Source organism: Leiobunum rupestre, chromosome 4 (assembly GCF_980474605.1).
Source record: "Leiobunum rupestre chromosome 4, qqLeiRupe1.1.hap1, whole genome shotgun sequence".
NCBI lineage: Eukaryota > Metazoa > Arthropoda > Arachnida > Opiliones > Sclerosomatidae > Leiobunum > Leiobunum rupestre.
In genome coordinates this window covers 39,144,261-39,164,329 of record NC_143387.1, presented here as the reverse complement: position 1 = coordinate 39,164,329, position 20,069 = coordinate 39,144,261, and the positions used below count along the sequence as shown (strand labels likewise).

General features: G+C 33.9%; 1 protein-coding gene across 1 annotated transcript in view; it reads right to left on the bottom strand.

The window, feature by feature from the left end:
- Positions 1–13,764, bottom strand: part of Non2 (upstream activation factor subunit spp27 homolog Non2) — a 46,213-nt gene extending 32,449 nt beyond the window's left edge. The window contains exons 1-4 of the mRNA XM_090171705.1: positions 13,434–13,764; positions 12,618–12,708; positions 11,396–11,498; positions 10,838–10,891 (exon numbers count right to left, since the gene is read on the bottom strand). Of these exons, the coding sequence (XP_090027831.1) occupies positions 10,838–10,891; positions 11,396–11,498; positions 12,618–12,708; positions 13,434–13,482 (297 nt within the window). The 5' untranslated portion in view covers positions 13,483–13,764. The remainder of the gene's footprint in view (positions 1–10,837; positions 10,892–11,395; positions 11,499–12,617; positions 12,709–13,433) is intronic.
- Between the last annotated feature and the right edge of the window lie 6,305 nt (positions 13,765–20,069).

Genomic DNA, 20,069 nt, shown 5'->3' with positions numbered 1-20,069 from the left:
CAGACGAGTCTGATTTACAAAGAGGTCCCACGTATTAATTTAAAATATAAGGAAGTTAAGAATACACATTTATATATCTGCGCTCATGATGTATTTTGTCACTTCTTCCCTGAATTGTTTAAAATGATCTATTTGCTTTAATTCATTTAGAGGGTTTTTTTTTAAAAAGTCAAAAAGATATTCTGGGCACAGGTTTTTTGATACTTTATACATAAATATCAGAATATTTATCAGATATAGTTGTTTCAGTGTTAGCCAATTAAGTTGGTCTCGTGTATCCATAGCTGAGGTTCTTTTTTCTTTTTGGCCACAAAACGTGCACTGTTATTATGAGCAATTTGAATTTTCTTTAAATAGGATTCATTGGCATTCATAAAAAATATCACCATAGGTGAAAATTGGCTGAATCAAAGCTCTATATAATAAATATAGGGTGTCTGTATCAAGGGATGCATGTAACGGTCTAAGTATACTCGGAATCTAACAAAATTTTGTGTACGTGTTCATAGGTCCAATATATGAATGTTTATCAATTTTCAGGGTTCGAATTAAAAAAAACCCATGGGTTTTTTTTGGGTATTACCCACTTAAAAAACCCCATTCAAAGTTTTGAATTTTAAAAATCACGAGTGGAAAATTTTTAGATATTTATTATTTTAGAAATTTAAAAATATTCTTACAACTTGTAAAGAACTTAAAAAGACTAACTTACTAAGAGTAAGATTACTATTACTTTTATTATCTAAACTACCTTATATCTAAATCTTTATAGAGTAATGGCACTGTGACGTCCTAGTACGTCACCCATGCAAAAATTTGCGACCAAAATGGCGGCCATGGCCAAAGCTACAGAGTGTTACTACTCTATTAGACTATTAGCCTATTACCAGTGTTTTGGTTCAGCGCGGAAATATCTATAGACTTTCACAAATTTAATTGCCTTTTCACATGCAAAATTGTAAAATTAAATTGTTATTATATTTAATAAACAATAATAAGTTAATAAACAATAATATATTTATTAAACATATATTTAATAAACAATAATAAGTTAATAAACAATAATAAGTTAATAAACATAATATATTTAATAAACAATAATATATTTAATAAACAATAATAATTTAATAAACAGTAATAATTTAATAAACAATAATAATTTAATAAACAGTAATAATTTAATAAACATAATATATTTAATAAACAGTAATAATTTAATAAACATAATATATTTAATAAACAAGAATAATTTTATAAACAAGAATAATTTTATAAACATAATATATTTAATATTTTTAAAATAAAAAACTCAATAAAACCCATAAATACCAAATAAAACCCGAAAAACCCTTAAAAAACCCACTGGGCTGGGTATTTTTTTAAAAAAACCCGGGTTTTTTTTAAACCCTGTCAATTTTTGGGTCAATATAAGAATAATTGAATTTTTTAGAGAATTTTTGCCGAAACACTCGGATTCTGAAAGTGATATCTCGGAAAACAGTACCAATGGACATAAGCGCTAATAACTCTTGAACCATTAACGTTATCTACTTGAAACGTTGAGGGTTTATAGATTTGTAGGTCAGGAATCCAAAATTGGCCTTGAAAAAAAATTTCGTTTTTAGTTTTGTGTGTACATTTGCACAAATTTTAAAATAAATTTGGGGTGGGGTATACTATTTATGATATCTGGTCAGGATGTCCAACTTTTAAAATTAAATCAAACCCCATTTCTAATGCCCCGAAGGCACATCTTTCTAATGATATATGTTGAGTTTGTGGTATAGGTTTCGTTTTCAACTGACGGACCAAAAACTAAAACCTGAATTTTTATAAATAAAGTAACTCACAAGGAGACTAACCGAGGTGTAACACACCAATTTTGTTCAAACTCAGGGGTTAATCAATTTTTTCAATTTTATGAAAATGGGTAAAAATGCAAATGATTTGATAGAAAATTAATAAAAATGGATTTTATTGATAAAATAATCTTAAATGTGATAAAAATCATAAATGTGTTTATCACCCGGCCACCTGTTACTTGATCACGCACAAGCAATATTGCTTATGTGGTCGAAGGTGGTGCCTTCCCTTACCAAAAAATAAGTTGGTTTTTAGTTGGTATTTAGTTGGTTTTCACATTTAAGTTGGTTTTAAGTTGGTTTTTAGTTGGTATTTAGTAGGTTTTCACATTTAAGTTGGTTTTAAGTAGGTTCAAGTTGCCAGCATATTTTAATAAACTATTTAAAGAGGTAATAAGTTGTTTTTAAGTTGGCTGGAAAATACTCATTTTTTGAAGTTGGTTTTAAGTTGGCTTTAAGTGGTCTTTATTAAGAGGTCTTTTTAAGTAAGTTTTAAGTTGGTTTTAAGTGGTCTTTATTAAGAAAGCTTTTAGTTGGTTTTAAGTTGGTGTAAAGTGGTTTTTAAGTAGGTTTTTAGTTGGTATTTAGTTGGCATTTGTTCCAAATACCAACTTAAAACCAACTTAAAAAGTTACAAGACCACTTATTTTTTGGTAAGGGTTGGGTATTAGCTCTATTAAAAAAAAAATTATAGAATGAGATAAATTTAACCAAATTTTTAAATAGTCATTAATTTTGATAAAATTTCATCAAATTAATAAAAATTGATATATTTAATAATTTATGGTATAAATTTTGATAAAATTGATATATTAGAACACTTGGATCAATTTTTGTCAATTTGATCGAAATGGTATAAAAATGAATAAAGATAAATACAATAATAAATAGAATTCAATTGGCAAAATATTGTGCAAATAACATTAGATAGTTGAGTCAAATGGTATATTTATTCACTTTGTTCTATAAATCTATTAATGTAAAAGTCGCTTGAGGACTTAGGCCTATTAATTTTATGAAATTTTATCGAAGTTAATCAATATTTGGTCAAATTTTTCTCATTCTATCAACTTCATAAACACAAATATGATTTTTATCACATTTAAGATTATTTTATCAATAAAATCCATGTTTATTAATTTTCTATTAAATCATTTGCATTTTTACCCATTTTGATCAATTTAATTTTTTTTCGTAAATTTTGATCAATTGTTTCTTATTTTTTGCATTTTCAAAAATTTCAATGTTTTGGAAATTTAGAAAATTTCAAAATCCCATGTTATTTTCGGTAAGGAATTTTCCATTTTGTGTTCCCTTACCAAAAAATAAGTTGGCTAAAAACGACTTAGGACAACTTGTATATCAACTTGGTTTTCAGTTGGTATTTGGGACAAATGCCTACTTAAAAATAACTTAAATCCTCTTTTTTAATCAACTTATTTCCAACTAAACCAGAATCAACATTTACATTTAACTACTTAAAAGCAACTTAAATCCTACTAGGGAAACAAAAACCAATTTAAAAATATTATGTAATTTAATGACTACTAAAAACCAACTAATTATAAACTTAGCAAAAGCAGTATTTTCCTACCAACTGAATAACAACTTATTACCCCTTTAATAGTAACTTTAAATATGCTGACAACTTGAGCCTACTTAATACCAACTCAATATCAACTAATAATGTGTATACAAACTAAATACAAACTGAAATCCAACTTATTTTTTGGTAAGGGTTGTCAAAAACATTTCGGTTGCCATGGCAAAACTAATACAAGTTGAAACTTTTCCTTTTGGGAATTTACATGATTCATTAAGGCCTACTTAACCACGAGTTTGAACAAAATTGGTGTGTTACATCTCGGTATAGTCTCCTTGTGAGTTACTTTATGACACTCTTCATTTTCACTTTCTCCAATAGAACATTTGGGTAAAACGGTTTCATCTGTGATTTCAAACTCTTCCATCCCGAAGAAAAATAGAACACGGAACGCTACGTCGATAAAATCAAGGATTCTCTAAAAATATAGAATCCTTGATAAATTGAACTCAAAAACCTAACATGTAGACGATGAAGCGGACAGCTGTATGATAGTTTTGTGCGAAGACGCAGAACATAAGTTGAAAAAAAAAAAAGAAAAATTATTAAAAATTCAGGTTTTAGGTTTTAGTCCGTCAGTTGAAAACGAAACCTATACCACAAACTAAACATATATCATTAGAAAGATGCGCCTTCGGGGCATTAGAAATTTGGTTTGATTTAATTTTAAAAGTTGGACATCCTGACCAGATATCATAAATAGTATACCCCACCCCAAATTTATTTTAAAATTTGTGCAAATGTACACACAAAACTAAAAACGAAATTTTTTTCAAGGAAAATTTTGGATTCCTGACCTACAAATCTATAAACCCTCAACGTTTCAAGTAGATAACGCAAATGGTTCTAGAGTTATTAGCGCCTATGTCCAGGGGTACCGTTTTCCGAGATATCACTTTCAGAATCCGAGTGTTTCGGCAAAAATTCTCTAAAAAATTCAATTATTCTTATATCGACCCAAAAATTGACAAACATTCATATATTTGACCTATGAACACGTCCACAAAATTTCGTTAGATTCCGAGAACCTTGGTTGCATGGATAGGTGAAACTATATGGATCGCCCCATTAGTCTTTTTAATAACATGATCGATGTAGTGTTTCCAACAAGTGCGTCGTCTATTATAACAGCAAGATATTTGTAGGCTGATACCCTCTTGATTTCAGTACCTACAATCGTGGTATATTCATCGGGTTTTAGTGATTTCCCATTGGGGCAGAAAATCGTGTATTCAGTTTTCCCCTGGTTTAATATTAATCCTCTAGAGTCCAAAATAGACTTAAAATTTTGTGTTTCGTTCTCCAATTCCTTCATTAAGTCATAAATATTTACTGTAGAATTTATGAGAGCGTTATCATCCGCGTACTCCTTTGAGAAGCTTGTGGTAAGGTATTGATTTATATCACTAGTATATATATTAAATAATGTCAGTCCGAGAATGCTCCCCTGGGGAACACCTCATCTGAGATTTCCCCACTGACAACCACAGCTTGTTTTCTATCAGTAAAGTAGGAGTTGAACCATTTCAATGCTTCTGTAGACAAATTCTTATTTTTGAGAGTAGTTAAAAGAATGCCGTGATCCCCAGTATCGAAGGTCTTACTTAGGTCAGCAAAAAGGACACTTACATAATGACCATTACTCAATCTGTCTACTATGGTTTCCAAGAGGTAGAATATACTTGTCGTCGTGGAACAGCCCGGTTGAAAGCCGGATTGCAGTCGATATAAATAGCTATTTTGTTCGAAAAAATCATGTAATTGTTCTAGAGAAAAATACTCGATAGCCTGATAGCCTTTGAAAAACATGGTAGGACGGAGACACGTCTTTAATTGTCCATTTTAGTGCGGTCTCCCTTTTTGTATATGGGAACTGCTTTAGCTTTTTTCCAGTCAGTAGAAAATTCTGAGGTCTCATATGAGATATTTATAATTTTGGTAAGAAACTGAGTTACTATTCCAGCAAGGGATCGTACAATCTTTGGTGGAATATTATCAAGGCCAGTAGCTTTGTTTATCGCCATTTTCTTCAGATAGCGAAAAACTGCATTCTCGCTTTGATTTCTTCCTGATTTAACGAAGTAATAAGATCTATTGTCCCCGCTATACTATGCTCCTCTGACACAAAGTAATTACTGAATTCCATAGCAATGTCTTTAGGTGTGGTAATTACATGACCACTGTAATCAATTACACCAATATTAGACTTTATAGTTTTCAAAAATGGTTTTAAGGTCCTCCAAACATCACGTCTGCCACTGGCTCTCAGGGTTAGTATTCTTTTTTAAGTAGTTACTTTTGTCTCTTCGTATTTTTTCAGTTACCTGATTTCTATATGATTTATATTGTTCTTCAAGATATCGTAAACCTAGCGTCCTACTTTTCTTGTGGTAGACATCGCGTAGGTGCATTAAGTGCTTAACTTTGCAAGTTAACCATGGTGGGTCTGATATACTTATTCTCTTAGATATGAAGGGAGCATGTTTGTTCAAGGCTTGTAATATTGTGGTGCTTACAGTGGCGTACCTAGACCCTTTGAAGCCCGGGACGGGTCACGAATTTGCCGCCCCTCCCAATTTCCAAAAGAGCCAAAACGCAATGTTAAGTATATATAATATAATATTATATTACTGTAAATAAGCGTACAATATTGTGCAAGCCTAACATTATGGTACGACCAAAATTTAAACCTAAGATTGTTTTGTACAATAATTATTGTACGTCAAGGCAGTCTAACAATGTAAGTTAAAGTGAAGTAGAGTAGAACTCGTAATTCGTTAAGATGTGATAGACGTATTTAAACCGAACAAAATTGCACTCTTCTCGATTTTCGTGCTATAAAGGTTTTAAAATTATATTTCCCCATCATAGCGTACGTAGACACGTGTTATACGTGTCTACGTATAACTATACGGTATAATTAGTATTTAGTAAGAATTAAAACGGATTATATATAACGGTATATTAGTATTACCTAAAAAAAATTTATGTCGTCTTGTGTGGTCGTGCACACCACTACATCATAACAATATGGAACGTTTGAAGGAAATGATAAAGTTTTGGTTTCACTTTAGATCAGTGTTGCCAGATTTTGGGTTAATTTTGGCTCTGCGGGAAAAGGTAATTTTTTTTTCATAAACGTTGGTTTTGTGGGAATTTTCATTTTAATTTGACTATCAACAGAAAGCCCGAAATTATCTAGAGCTGTGTATTTTCGTGAATCTTGTGATTTAATAAATAATATAATGGAGGTGCCTCCTAATACTGCAATCAATCAATGCACAAGCCTAACAACCAAAATGTTTAAACATTGTAATTTCAATAAAATTTAATTTTAAAAAGTAATTTTTCAAAAATTTTGAAAATTATGGCATGTTTTCCTTGGGAGCGGGGCTAAATATGGGTGTGGGAATTTGTGGAAAATTTACTACTCAGCAATGGGAATTTCAAATTTCAAACATTGGCAACACTGCTTTAGATTATATATTGATAATATTGTTAGATTTTCGATTTTAAACCAAGGGTTAATTCAAGATTAATAAACTTGCTTAACAATTTACTATATGTATTATCAATGTCATGTAAAATTAATGAAGTAAAAACAAATACAGAAAAAAAAAGAACTTACATGCAAACTTAAAAGTCGGTGTCAATGTCAAATGAGTAATCTACAGTACACAGCACAGATATATTTCAACTATCCGTATAATCCGTTTCCGTTAATCTAAAAACTGAAAACGATCGGCTAAAACTTCGACGGACATTTATCTACGGTTATTACTACGATAGTAGCCGCCGGACTCAGGAAAGTAAAATTAGTATTTAAAAACTTGTAAAATTCTAATACTTTCTTCATTTATAATTATCCCCGATTTATCGAAAAATCTTTTCCTAAGGACTGGAAACCTTGTGCCGTGATAGAATAAAATGAAAACAAGGTCATAAAATGAACTAAAGAGGGGCCCTCTGGAACTCCCCAGGGCCGTAGCTAAGTCTCAACAAATTTTTGGATTTTTTCAATCCTTTGGAATTGTTTTTTTTTAATTTTTGTGGGGGCCCCTAGGTATGTGCCTAGGATCCCTTACCAAAAAATAAGTTGGTTTTTAGTTGGTATTTAGTTGGTTTTCACATTTAAGTTGGTTTTAAGTTGGTTTTTAGTTGGTATTTAGTAGGTTTTCACATTTAAGTTGGTTTTAAGTAGGTTCAAGTTGCCAGCATATTTTAATAAACTATTTAAAGAGGTAATAAGTTGTTTTTAAGTTGTTTTTAAGTTGGCTGGAAAATACTCATTTTTTGAAGTTGGTTTTAAGTTGGTTTTTAGTGGTCAGATAATTACTTATAATTTTTAAGTAGGTTATAAGGTGGCTTTATTAAGAGGTCTTTTTAAGTAAGTTTTAAGTTGGTTTTAAGTGGTCTTTATTAAGAAAGCTTTTAGTTGGTTTTAAGTTGGTGTAAAGTGGTTTTTAAGTAGGTTTTTAGTTGGTATTTAGTTGGCATTTGTTCCAAATACCAACTTAAAACCAACTTAAAAAGTTACAAGACCACTTATTTTTTGGTAAGGGCTACCCTTAAATCCGGGCCTGCTGGGTGCTTAAGACTTTTACTCCAGTATCAACTGTAATGCGAAATATCAAATTAATAAGAAATATACCATCCCCTTTCCCCCAAAATAATTGCTGGTCGAATATTTTGGTGATTGGGTGATTCGGTTGTTTGTGTTTTACCCCAGGTAAGGGAAGGGCCCGTCCTTTTACCGGGAGATCTTTGTTTTTGTGGGATAGCGAGGAGATCACAGCGCCCCTTTGACCCCTTATTGATATGCCGACGTGTCTAAGACCAGTTGTTTGATAGTCATTTATATTTCTTATACATTATATATATTATAAATTATTTATTGTGTTAAAATATGCTTACATGTATTATACATATTTTTACGTTTATATTTATTCTCAAAATTGAAGAGTTGGAAAATAATACGCGAGATAAATAACGCGAGTTTTTTTAATAACGCGCGCTCGGACGCGAGCTAAAAAAAAAGAAATAGTAACGGTTTGGAATTTGATTTGAAAAGGACTCCATTTTATGATCGGAGCAAAATAATTGATATTTCAACTAATTTTGGACGTTAAAGTCGTGTTTTGTTTAACCTTCGAGCTGTAAACGTGTTGACTTCAAGATAAGGACAGGAACAATCTATATTGGCCAATTCGTTATGCCCAACCATCCAGCAGCTACATTCAACATATTGTACGAGATACCATCGCCACCAACATAAATTCTGTGTTCCGCTGTTCCGAAACGTCAACAACGTCGCTCAGATTCTTCCACGGCTCCAACCGGACTCTGCCACTTCGATAAAGTTTCCGCAGTTCAACTGAACATTTCGGGATGAACTTTGTTAAGTAATGGTTGCAACCTAGATTTTACATTTCGTTAATGCCGCGAGCACTGGCCAGTTGCTTAGTTTGATAATATTTCATTTAGTTTAATTAGTGTTTAGGTAGTTTTAAGTTAGCTTAAATGTTTGGTTAGGATATTGAGTTTAAATTAAATCAATTAGTGTTTGGCAATCTAACAACTGGCTTGATACGTTTAATAACAAATTTCTCCTAGACACCAATTTAATACTGAGGACCCTCGCTAACCCCACCATATCACGTTACGCGAGTAGTCCCGGGCGTATTCAGTCATTATTATTAATTGTAGACGGGTACCTTAGGGGTTCGCTTAAGTCGATTGTCCCTAGGTTGAGATCTCCAACATTCGACACCCGCGCTACACAACACCTGTAATATTCGACATTTCTAGATTAAATACTAGATGAATGTCTTTTATAATAACATCAGCAGTTGATTTACGATAGTTTCGGACTTTTTACTTTCTTTTTAATTTTTGGACAGCTTCTTTTATTGATACACAAATTTAGGTCATGGTCTAAAATTCCCAGTGGTATAACTGCCCTTACCAAAAAATAAGTTGGTTTTTAGTTGGTATTACGATTTAAGTTGATATTAAGTTGGTTTTAAGCATATTTCAGTAAACTAGTTAAGTTGGTTTTAAGTTGGTGGGAAAATGCCTTTTTCTTTAAGTTGGTATTTAGTTGGTTTTTAGTGGTCAGAAAATTACATATTATTTTTTAAGTTGGTTTTAAGTGGTCTTTATTAAGTAACATTTTAAGTAAGTTTTAAGTTGGCTTTAAGTGGTCTTTATTAAGTAACATTTTAAGTAAGTTTTTAGTTGGTTTTAAGTTGGTGTTAAGTTGTTTTTAAGTAGGTTTTTAGTTGGTATTTGTCTCAAATACAAACTTAAAACCAACTTAAATAGTTCTTAGACCACTTATTTTTTGGTAAGGGTGCTATCTGCATAATTCTTGCAGGCATTGTCATTGTCAAAGTAATTCTAGTTGGGTGATTTATTAACTGTTGAAATCCATATGTGGTTTGTTGCAAATGACGTACATTTGTTGATACAGATCCAATTAGGTCTGTATTAAAGCCCCCAAGAAAGATAATTTCGTCATTCTTTGGGCTATCAGTTATTACTTGCAATTGGGCTTTTAGGTCTAAATTACAATTTATATAGTTTCCATTCGGGGGGAGGTAGCATACTCCAATAACAGTTCGTTAACAGTTATTCCCATAGATACAGCGCCACATAGTTTCTAATTCTGATATAACAGTGTCAACCTCAACTGATAGTAATAATATTTGCAGTGGGCTTTTATGGAAGACGCATAGAGTATATCCTTGAATATCAATTGATACATCATGAATATTGTCTGACAACCCAGTTTCAGATAGCCCGAGAATATCCACATTGTATTTATGTAGTAAATAATTAATTTCAGTCGTATGTCGTAGTAAACTTCTGACATTCAGGTGAGCTATAATTAGCCCTTTTTGAAATGGTAAATCTTTATCAGTTAGTCAAACTGGGTTATCATTACGCACTAGTTTTTTGAGTTGAAATTTCCCACCTTCTGTGTTATCCAAATTCTTTTGTAAGCATGAAATAAATCTGGCAACGCCAATAGGGAGAGGCCAGTTTAATAAGTCTAAAACAAAGTGATCATACTTTCTACTGCATTCAAAATTAAATGTTTTGTATTTAGAGTGACTTGCTTCATTCAGAATTCCTATATTTAGACCCTCAACCTCAAGGTCTAATAAATGGTTAGCTAAATCATCTTCAGTTTGTGTCCTGTGACACCGTGATATTACAACATAAGCTGCTATTGGTGCTATTTACATTAAAAAAATCACAGCACATGTTAACAGATGTTTCGATTTAGTTAATTCATCTTACCCTCTTAAAGCTACCTCTCAAGCAAAATAAAACCAATCCAAAAGTAAAACATGAAAAGGTAACTTACAGAGTTTTTCTTAACATTTTTAGGCTTCTTTTTTTTTTTTGGTGGAGTTCTCAACTGAAAAAAGGATCATCTTTGTATTACATTATGTTTAGTAATATAGGCCTTTTAAATAGCATATTATTGTTAGATTGTATTATAAATAAAACAATTTCCAGACTAAATTTGAAAATGATGGGAAATATTCAATGGAAATAAATCTTATAAAGTACTTTCCTTTCAAATAGTGGGTTAGGTTCAGCTTTCGCTGAAATTTCAAATTATAGGCCATTTTATACTTCAAATAGCATAAGCGAAAGCTGAACCTAACCCACTATTTGAAAGGAAAGTAAATTATAAGGTTTTCCATTGAATATTTCCCATCATTTTCAAATTTGGTCTGAAAATTGTTTTATTTATAATACAATCTAAAATACCCGAGAAAATTTTAAGATTAAACATATCATATTTCTTTCAGTAAATTTGAAAGAAATTTAAAGAAATTCTGATCTTGCACTGAGATTACATTTAGCGAGAAGTTTGGCAATTTTATAAAACCAAAGTAACCCTAAAACGTTTTACCTCTTCATCATCACTAGATTTATTTGAAGCATTATCTTCCTCACCATCCTGACTAGAGTTTTTAGAAATTAAGTCCATAACTAAGTCATCTATCTCCTTTTTCCTATAAATAAAAATTATGTGAAATAATTTGGTTATGTTTGTCTTCACATAATTGGGTTTTAAAAATATTATTACGAAAATATGCTAAGTTAAGAAATTTGAAACATTTGAACTCTAATTAATTAGGTTAAATATTTAAATAAATTTTACTGTGTGCACTTATAATATACTGTGCAATTTTTATTTTTAACAGAAGCATACATAGTAAAAATTAAAAAAATCATGAATTATGGGGCAATTAAAATTTGAAGAGAAATAGGTGAAAAACTCGAATTTTCTTGTGCAATTTCTTATTATATTTCAGTCATTGCAATAGTGCCATATATATATATATATATATATTTGGCACTATTGCTATGACTGAAATATATTAGTCGTAGGAGTAGTAGCAGCAGTAGTAGTAATTAGATGTAATAATTTCCTACCGGGCGGGCCTCTCAATACCATTCTTTTTTCTTAATAGCCAGGTACCCCAAAAAATTTGGTTCGAGTAAAAAATAATGTCAATTAACGTGTTTGCGTTTCACTACCTTATTTCTAAAACCAGGTATGTAAAACAATTCAGTTTGGGTAATGATAATTTAAATTTAAAAACAGTCCTATCACAATACCCATTGGGGCCCGTAGCTTTGGAGCCTTGATTTCTCAGCAACAAATATAAACGCTTAAATTTTTGTGAAATTTACAAATTGCATTAATTACTATGCATTGTATATACCCTGAAGATTTTATAATTTTACGTCATATAGTTTTTGAGAAAAAAGATAGGGACTTGGCAGTGCTACGTCACAGTTTTTTTTCAATAGGGTTTATAGTGGGGAGAAAAATATGACCACAATGGCGGCCAAAGCTACGGAGTGCCAAGTCTCTATTCCATCGATCAATTTGAAAGATTCTGTAAAAAGACTCTCTGAAACTGTTATATAGGGAAAGTATGATTTATAAATAAGGTAATATCCCAATGCCATGAATTTTTTTATATTATTAAACGAATTTATACATATGGTAGGTTGCCAGTGGCGTAGCTGAGGGTCAGCAAGGGGCTCTGAGCTTTTTGGGGGGGGGGGGGCACTGTAGGTTGCCACAGTTTTTGGAAGGAAATTAGCTCTAAAATGATTACCTATCTGTTAAATCAGTTTTCAGTACTTCTTCTAAAGTCTTCCTAACTGCCTTTGAAGACAATCTGTTCAAATCTGCTCCAGCAAGGATATCTATTTAAGGAATACATATTATTCAATTTGAACTCTTGGAAATATTACTTCTGGGCGATATCCTGGGAGGATGAATTATTTAAGCATCTATTAGCCATATTTTATCTTGTCCAGCCAGCTCAGCTTATATCGAAAGAATGTTCTCTAATTTAACTTTCATACATGGTAAATTACGAAATAGATTGAAAATAAAAACAGCATCTAAGCTTCTGTTTCGCTTTCATATGCTTAATAGAAAGCAGCCAGGAATTTTCAAGTCTTAAATTAATGAACTACTGTATTAAATAAAGATGTTTTAAGATTACTTGTGGTCAGTTTCTATTTCTTACTTACATCCTAAACATCTCAAATCTGCAATTTATATTCTAATTACGGCATGCTATCCTTGAATAAGGGTTTTAGCCAGTTTTTTCCATGCGTCCCAACAAAAAATCTCCCTGACTTAGGGGAGACCATCAGAAGTTAAGATAGTCTTATTCAGAAACTCCAAACCATGTACATGAACTAAGGAAAACTACAAAGCTTGCAATATCAGTTTAAAAGGCTTAAAAGGTCTTTAGATTTAAAGAGGTTTCCTACAAGCTATTCAAAAGAAACAAAGGGGTCCAATACTCCAATTTCAAATGGAACCCTTGCCCTTGGGTGGGTATCATAGGTAAAGACAGACTGTTTACTAGCCTCATAAAACAAATTAATATGAAATATACGAAATTTAAATAACATACTTTTTATTTCTTTTACCAGAGTAATAGTTTTAACTTCGGATGCAGCCATTTAACTCGATGTGCTGTAACAACTCACGTCTATTTGCCGCTAGTTTAACGTCCCAAACTTGTTGTAAACAAAAACTATAGCAGACTACGCATAACAATGAATTTTTTTTATTCGGGATTGTAACGCGTGGGACAAATTCAGTCCGCTTGTCCACCTGATTAATCAGGGCAAGATATGTGTAACGGCCACGCCAACGGCGGGATACCTGGGGACACCCGGGACAGGGGTGGGAACACCCGTGGCGGAAGTATGCCGACCACCCGTTGGGGGGATTGGTGGTCGTCCTCACACGGCCATCCACAAATTCTGCCTCCCAGACGCTTGGGATTACAGGAGTACGCCACTACCCCCAGGGCATAACAATGTCATGATACCATACTTTTTAAAAATATTTCCAATAAGGAAAGCAGAATAAACTAAATTATGCGAAAAAGGCCAAATTTTGAGGGGAAGCAAACTGTATTATATTTAACGTTTATTTATTGGTACTTTTGTCAAAAGAACTAACTTTAAGACTAACAAGGAAAATTTAATTTGAAAAAAATTCAAGAAAAGCATGCTTTGTTAAAAACGGGACAACAAAGGGGGAAAGAAACTATACCTTTAAAAAGTATCGTCATTAACAAAATCTGTTCTATGCAAGACGAGGATGGATTGATGGAGCCTTTATTAATGTTATAAGTGCGGTTGAACTTTATATGAGGTGTTTGATGGAGTTTTTCTGAACCAATCAAACAGCCAACAGAGTGTTGTCGTCTGAAAACCAGCGACGTCACCATTGTATTTTGCCTATTGATAAAAAACGGTAACTGTCATGGCGGCCACTATTAACACTACAGCTATGACGTACTGACGTTACAAGTTTTCAAAATCGTATCAGACGACAACACTCTACTTTCAGTCTCACTATACGCCTATAATAAAGGGTGGGTAAAAATTTCGACCCACCGTACGAAATTTTAATTTATATGGAGTCGAATTTCCTGTCTTGCGTAGTTTTGTGTTTTCGTCTGCATTAAATTATTTATTAAAGTGCCTAAAGCATGAAGACCATCACCGTAAAATGATTTTATATCCTTTGAAATGGTTTCAATAACACCAGAGAAAAAGCTTTTTTTATCTCAAATTTCAAAATACTTTCTTTCAGAAACGAAACCAATGTCTAAAACATAGATATAGGAAACGTATATAAAGGTCTAGATAACATATTTCAAAGGGAGTGAATACGGAGGTGACAGCTAGCAGAAACGCGTAATTTCTGCAGGCTATCCTTATAAGGCGCTATCTATCGGGCTATCGTCGCGAGAGCCATTGTCTCCTGCTTAAAAATTATACTAAAAGTCACCAACAGATGGTGTCTAAAGACTACGGCCTGCGGAAAGGTCAAGCACTTAGTACTAAATTGTTAAGAGAGCTCTCGCTCTTTTTCACGTGCCTTCCTCTGTGTCTGCTAGGTGTCAATTCCGTATTTTATGTTAGGCTTAGACGCCCCGAAATTTATCTAGAGCTTTATATACATTTCTTATATCTATGGTCTAAAACCAAAGACTTTTGTCTCTGTTGTTACACATCGCCAAGCTTGTATGCGTAAATTACGAAATCCGTTCGATAATGATTTCGAGAGTGAAACGGCGCGGTAGGACGTCAAATAATCTTTGGCATCCACTTCGTAATTCCGCTTCATATGCAAAATAAGACCCGTATGTGTCGACCCCCTTTATTGTCAATCCGACACCTTAAAGGGAGTATGAACTTCCATGCTTATGGTGGATCAACGAATTTCACATATCTGCCACCAGGTTTGACAGAGCCAGTAGCGGCGCTAAGGTTTTTTCACATGTGGGCTAAGACTTTTGTGGCTCTTACAACTTTAGTGACCCCTTATAGTTTTGGGGCTTGCCCTCCCAAATGTCTTTTATAACGTATACATCTTTAAAAATTTAACTCGAAGTATAAATTGCACTCTTCTCTTTTTTTTACTAAACTCGTCAAGAACCAACCAAGGATTCTTTATTGTCTCTCAACCTATTAGCATATGTAACATAATTACTCATAAGTATGCCACTGTACCTTTATTCCATTCAAAAATCTTCACTAACGGTTTGTTTCACCATGAGCCAGTAAAAAGGTGGACTACGTTAGATTTTAACTTTTTTATTCATCCTAGTAATTTTGGGAGTCACACTATTGGCTACTAACATATTTATTTAAGCCAATGGAAAACCTCTAAATTGAAAAGGAATTGTTTGCGTCGGAATTTTAGTCAGCCCAATGTAGCTTTATTGAAATTTATAAACTCGCTCGGTTTGTGCGGATGAAGTTAAATTATGAGTAATTTAGAAAAATAAAAGGTTGGGGAAAATGACCAATAAGTGATCGCTTTCCGAAAATGGAACAAGTCGTCGAAGCGGGATATTCCACCAGCGTTATTAAAACCCATATCAAGCCTAGAAGAGTTAGGCGTAGGATCAAAAGAATCTGCAAAGTCTCTAACCTTATAGATGCGCCAGAAAAGCTCAAAAATAATTTCAACTATTTTTTCCAATAAACCTGCTTCTTTTATTTGACAATGCAAATTTATTTTAGAACGTGAGTCTCCGAGAACTTAGTTAATTTGCAAATTAATTACATTAATAGAACTTGACACTATATTGTAGTTCATTTTAGCTCCTAAGCCTTGGTTGTTCAAACCGGTTTTTTTACTAAAATAATGGCCGTCGGTTTATCAGACGTAGAGCTAATTATACGACGACATAATCGGCATTTGAGATTCGATGACGTCAAATATGACATCAAATATGACGTCAAATATTACCTAGGGTACGGATGACGCAATATCTGTGAAACAAACCGTTAGTGAAGAAATAGAGCTAGTGGCATACTTATGAGTAATTATGTTACATATGCTATTAGATATATCTCTATTTATAGAGAGCAAGGCTAAATTTGTTAATCGATTTTCAGACATAGTTGTTCTTAAAATGATTCGAGTCTATTGTACTAAAACTACGCCCCGAAATAGTGTATATCTACTAATAGTTAATTAGCCTTGAAAAAGGCTGTTGAAATAATTTAAAAAATAAAATATTATTAACTAGTTTATACATTAAACAAGCGCATTAAGGCTTCTTTAAACCTCGAGGTAGAAGTCCGCCCTTGCTAAAATAATATAACAAAAAAGACTAAACAACAACTTATAACTCGAGAAAGACTTGCAAAATAAAACTACCTCGTTCTGGAGCTCAAAACGAAATGGAAACTGTTAAAAAAAAAAGCAGCTTAGCGGGAACCAAAGACTATATAACTTCGCAAAAGTGGTGAAATCGAAAAGGCCCAAAATTTTCCAGGAAGCGAGAAGAGTAAAGTCGTTTTATTGTTGCGGCTCTCATCGCGTTTGCTGTACCCCCTACTGACCTTGTATCCGTCCTGGAGGGGACACATGAATGTCCGGGGTATTTCCCTAAATTCCCTTCAGCCCTTTTCTTTTCTTTCCATTGTCCATTTAACTTTCTCTCAATTTCTGCTCCCTTTTTCTATCTGTTTATGGTCTTCTATAATAAATTGAAATATGTGGCCTCTTAATCATAAATATGTGGCCTCTTAATCATAAATATGTGGCCCTTTTAATAAAAATATGTGGCCCCTCTCAGAAATGCAGGGGGGCTAAAGCCCACTTCAGCCCACCCTTAGCGCCGCTACTGGACAGAGCTAGGGATTATTGGCGCTAGTCACGTTTAAAACAAATCCCCGTTAAAATTGTAAAATGGTTTTACAGCACAATTCCTTAGGACCATTGTAACAAATTAGTAAAATAATGCCGCACAATTAAAACGAACATTAGTGACATAAAACGGTTCATATCGTTAAATTTCTGCTACAGGACACCGATAAATATTCCTACACTCTTGGATTAACGGGGATCCAAGAGAACATTTTCGCCCCTAATTGTGGTGTGACCGAATTAGAGTATCTCTAAGTGGGGTGGCATAGTAGTTAGCACTTTCGCCTCACAATATTAGGAGTCAGGTTCGATCCCAGCTTGTGACACTGGATGAAAAATCGGAAAACTCCTGAGTAGAGTTTGCAAGTTCTCTCACCGCTGGTTGAAGGGGTTTTCCCGTCGAGTTCTTCGGTTCCCTTTTCCGCAAAAGTGACATAAGACCCAAAAGGGTTTCACTACGGGATAATGTTTAATGAGGGCTTGTCACGAAGTAAAAGGAGGGAGTGGGAGACGAGGTTAAAAGTCAGTCATAAAAATTTGAAATTTTCTCCACTCCAGCGCTGACGAATGACGCTAGTAAATCGCATAGAAAAAAAAATCGCGCCAGACTATAGACTAAATATATATTTGCTAGTACTATTCCAACTATAGGTTATGTAGTCTATTATACTATTATTACATATTTTAAAGGGCGCAAAGGTAGAGTTGACACACTTTTGCGTCTTGATTGTGTCGCTTTTACCAGCACTTAAGTTTTATTTGTCCGGTTTCCTTCGTTTGAATGTCTAACCGCTTCCCTGGTTGCGTCGTGGTTCTGATTACAGCTCTGCATGTCTAATTGCTCGTCTCTTGATACGCAAGACTCACAACAGTTGAATTAACGCGTTGAACTCTTCCAGACACTGCTGGAGCTCCCAGAAGTGTAATAGGCGCTTCAATAAAACATACTTCAACGAAATCGCCAAGAAGTAATATTTCCGATAGCCAGGACCTGCAAAGTTCCCATTAGTTTAACAAGCACTATATAAACAGTGTCTTGCAGGTCCTGGCTCTCGGAAATATTACTTCTTGGCACTTTCGTTGAAGATTTTTTATTGAAGCGTCTATTTGCGAACAATTATCGTACTCCTGATAACAGGCGGTAAATTTTAATTTTGTGCGAAATAATGACGGTTAAAAAAAAGACTTTCAGCCAAATCAAAAATGTAATCGTACGCGGAAGCTGAATTATGGAAAAATGGGTAATATATTGAATATATTCTACGTCTCAAAAAATTAGCTCGAAATTATTGACGTGCACGATAATTATACTACGTCTGCTACTCTGCTGCCTAGTTCCCACTTAGCTAAAGTCGCGTCTCCGCGGTATCTAGCGAATGTTCTATTTTTTGACGTCCACACCTTGGCGATAAAAAGCTTCAGCCAATCAGAAAACGCGTTCCCTCGATCTATTCCGCTCCCGTCCGTCACTTATTAAGCCTAGGTCTTTAGAAAAGCGGCTCAGCCAACTTGACCAAGATACTGAAGTAAAGGTAATTATCTCACGAATAGAATCGTTTATTTATTGAAATTATCAACAGGAACATCCATTGGCTCATTTTGAACTGATGTTTTTTGTTAGGCCTAAAACATTACTAAAAACCCGCACGAGTTGTTTTCAGCGTTTTTAAATTTTCGTGCTAAAGTGAGAACCGCTTCCCCAGCGACCGAAAAAAACATGTCTTTTTTCGTTGCACGAAAATTTTATTCGTCTCGAAAATTCGCCAAGTGGGAACTAGCCTTAATATAGTCTTTGGTCTGCTGGTGATTTGATTACGGCGAGAATACAGCAGACGACGAGGAGTCTGTTTCGAAGTCTCATTCGTTTGATACGAAGTACGATTGGAATCTGCTGCTGGTGTTCAGCATCTGTTCAGTTGCTATATCCATAGAACAGGAATAACTGGAATTGGATTTTCTACAACTCTTTCTTGGCAATTTGCGGTAGATTGACTCGGTTCTTCAGTGACACTGCATGGAAATCTGCATATGAGAGATACATCGCCGATATTAAGTTTAATCTCTCGATTCGGACTTCTGTCAAATCTTTCTTTAACTTATCTCAGTTGTCTTCTGTTTCTTCACTTTTCACAGTTGAATATAGTATGGTCGTAGAACTATTAACCTGACCAGGAAACTATAGAGGTATACACTTGGAATGTCTAAGGTTCCATTGGGACGGTAATTAATAACTCAAGGGCGCGCTGTTCAAACGGTTTTTTGGTCTCCCTTACTTTTCTAGTTTTCGTAAATTTAGTTATTCTGGTCAGGATTTTTTTCGTGTTATTGGTGCTTGAACTAGTTTTGGTGCCTTTTGGATAAGATTTTCTTAGCTCTGTGAGTTATTATATGCGTTATTTGAATTAGTTGGGCTGGTTTGTGTGCGTTAGCCTATTTTTATTTTTTCGATTTTCGGGCGCGTGCCGTGTCTGCCGTTTGATTTTGATACCGAGATCGAGGCTTCGTTTTTAGCTGAGTACGCTTGTGGGTCTAAGGCGGCCCGCGCTCGACGGGAGTGCGGGTTAAGAGGCTGAGCTAGGGCCTGCAAGCTAGGATATTTATACTTGAAATAAGAATGTTTCAATCACAGCGGAAAACCCGGAATGGTAACAGGGATGACGGTAACAATTGCCGGCTCTGTCACACGGCGGACTATGCCCCTAATAAGGGTACAGGTTTACTTAATTTGGGGATTCGTTGTGTGACATGTCACAGCTGGTACCATGTAGAATGTGCCTCAGTCGTATGTGAGGGAAGTGGTGATGAAAGGAAGATCCCAGAGATTATGAAGAACACTTACGAATGCATGGAATGCGTCTGAGTAGAG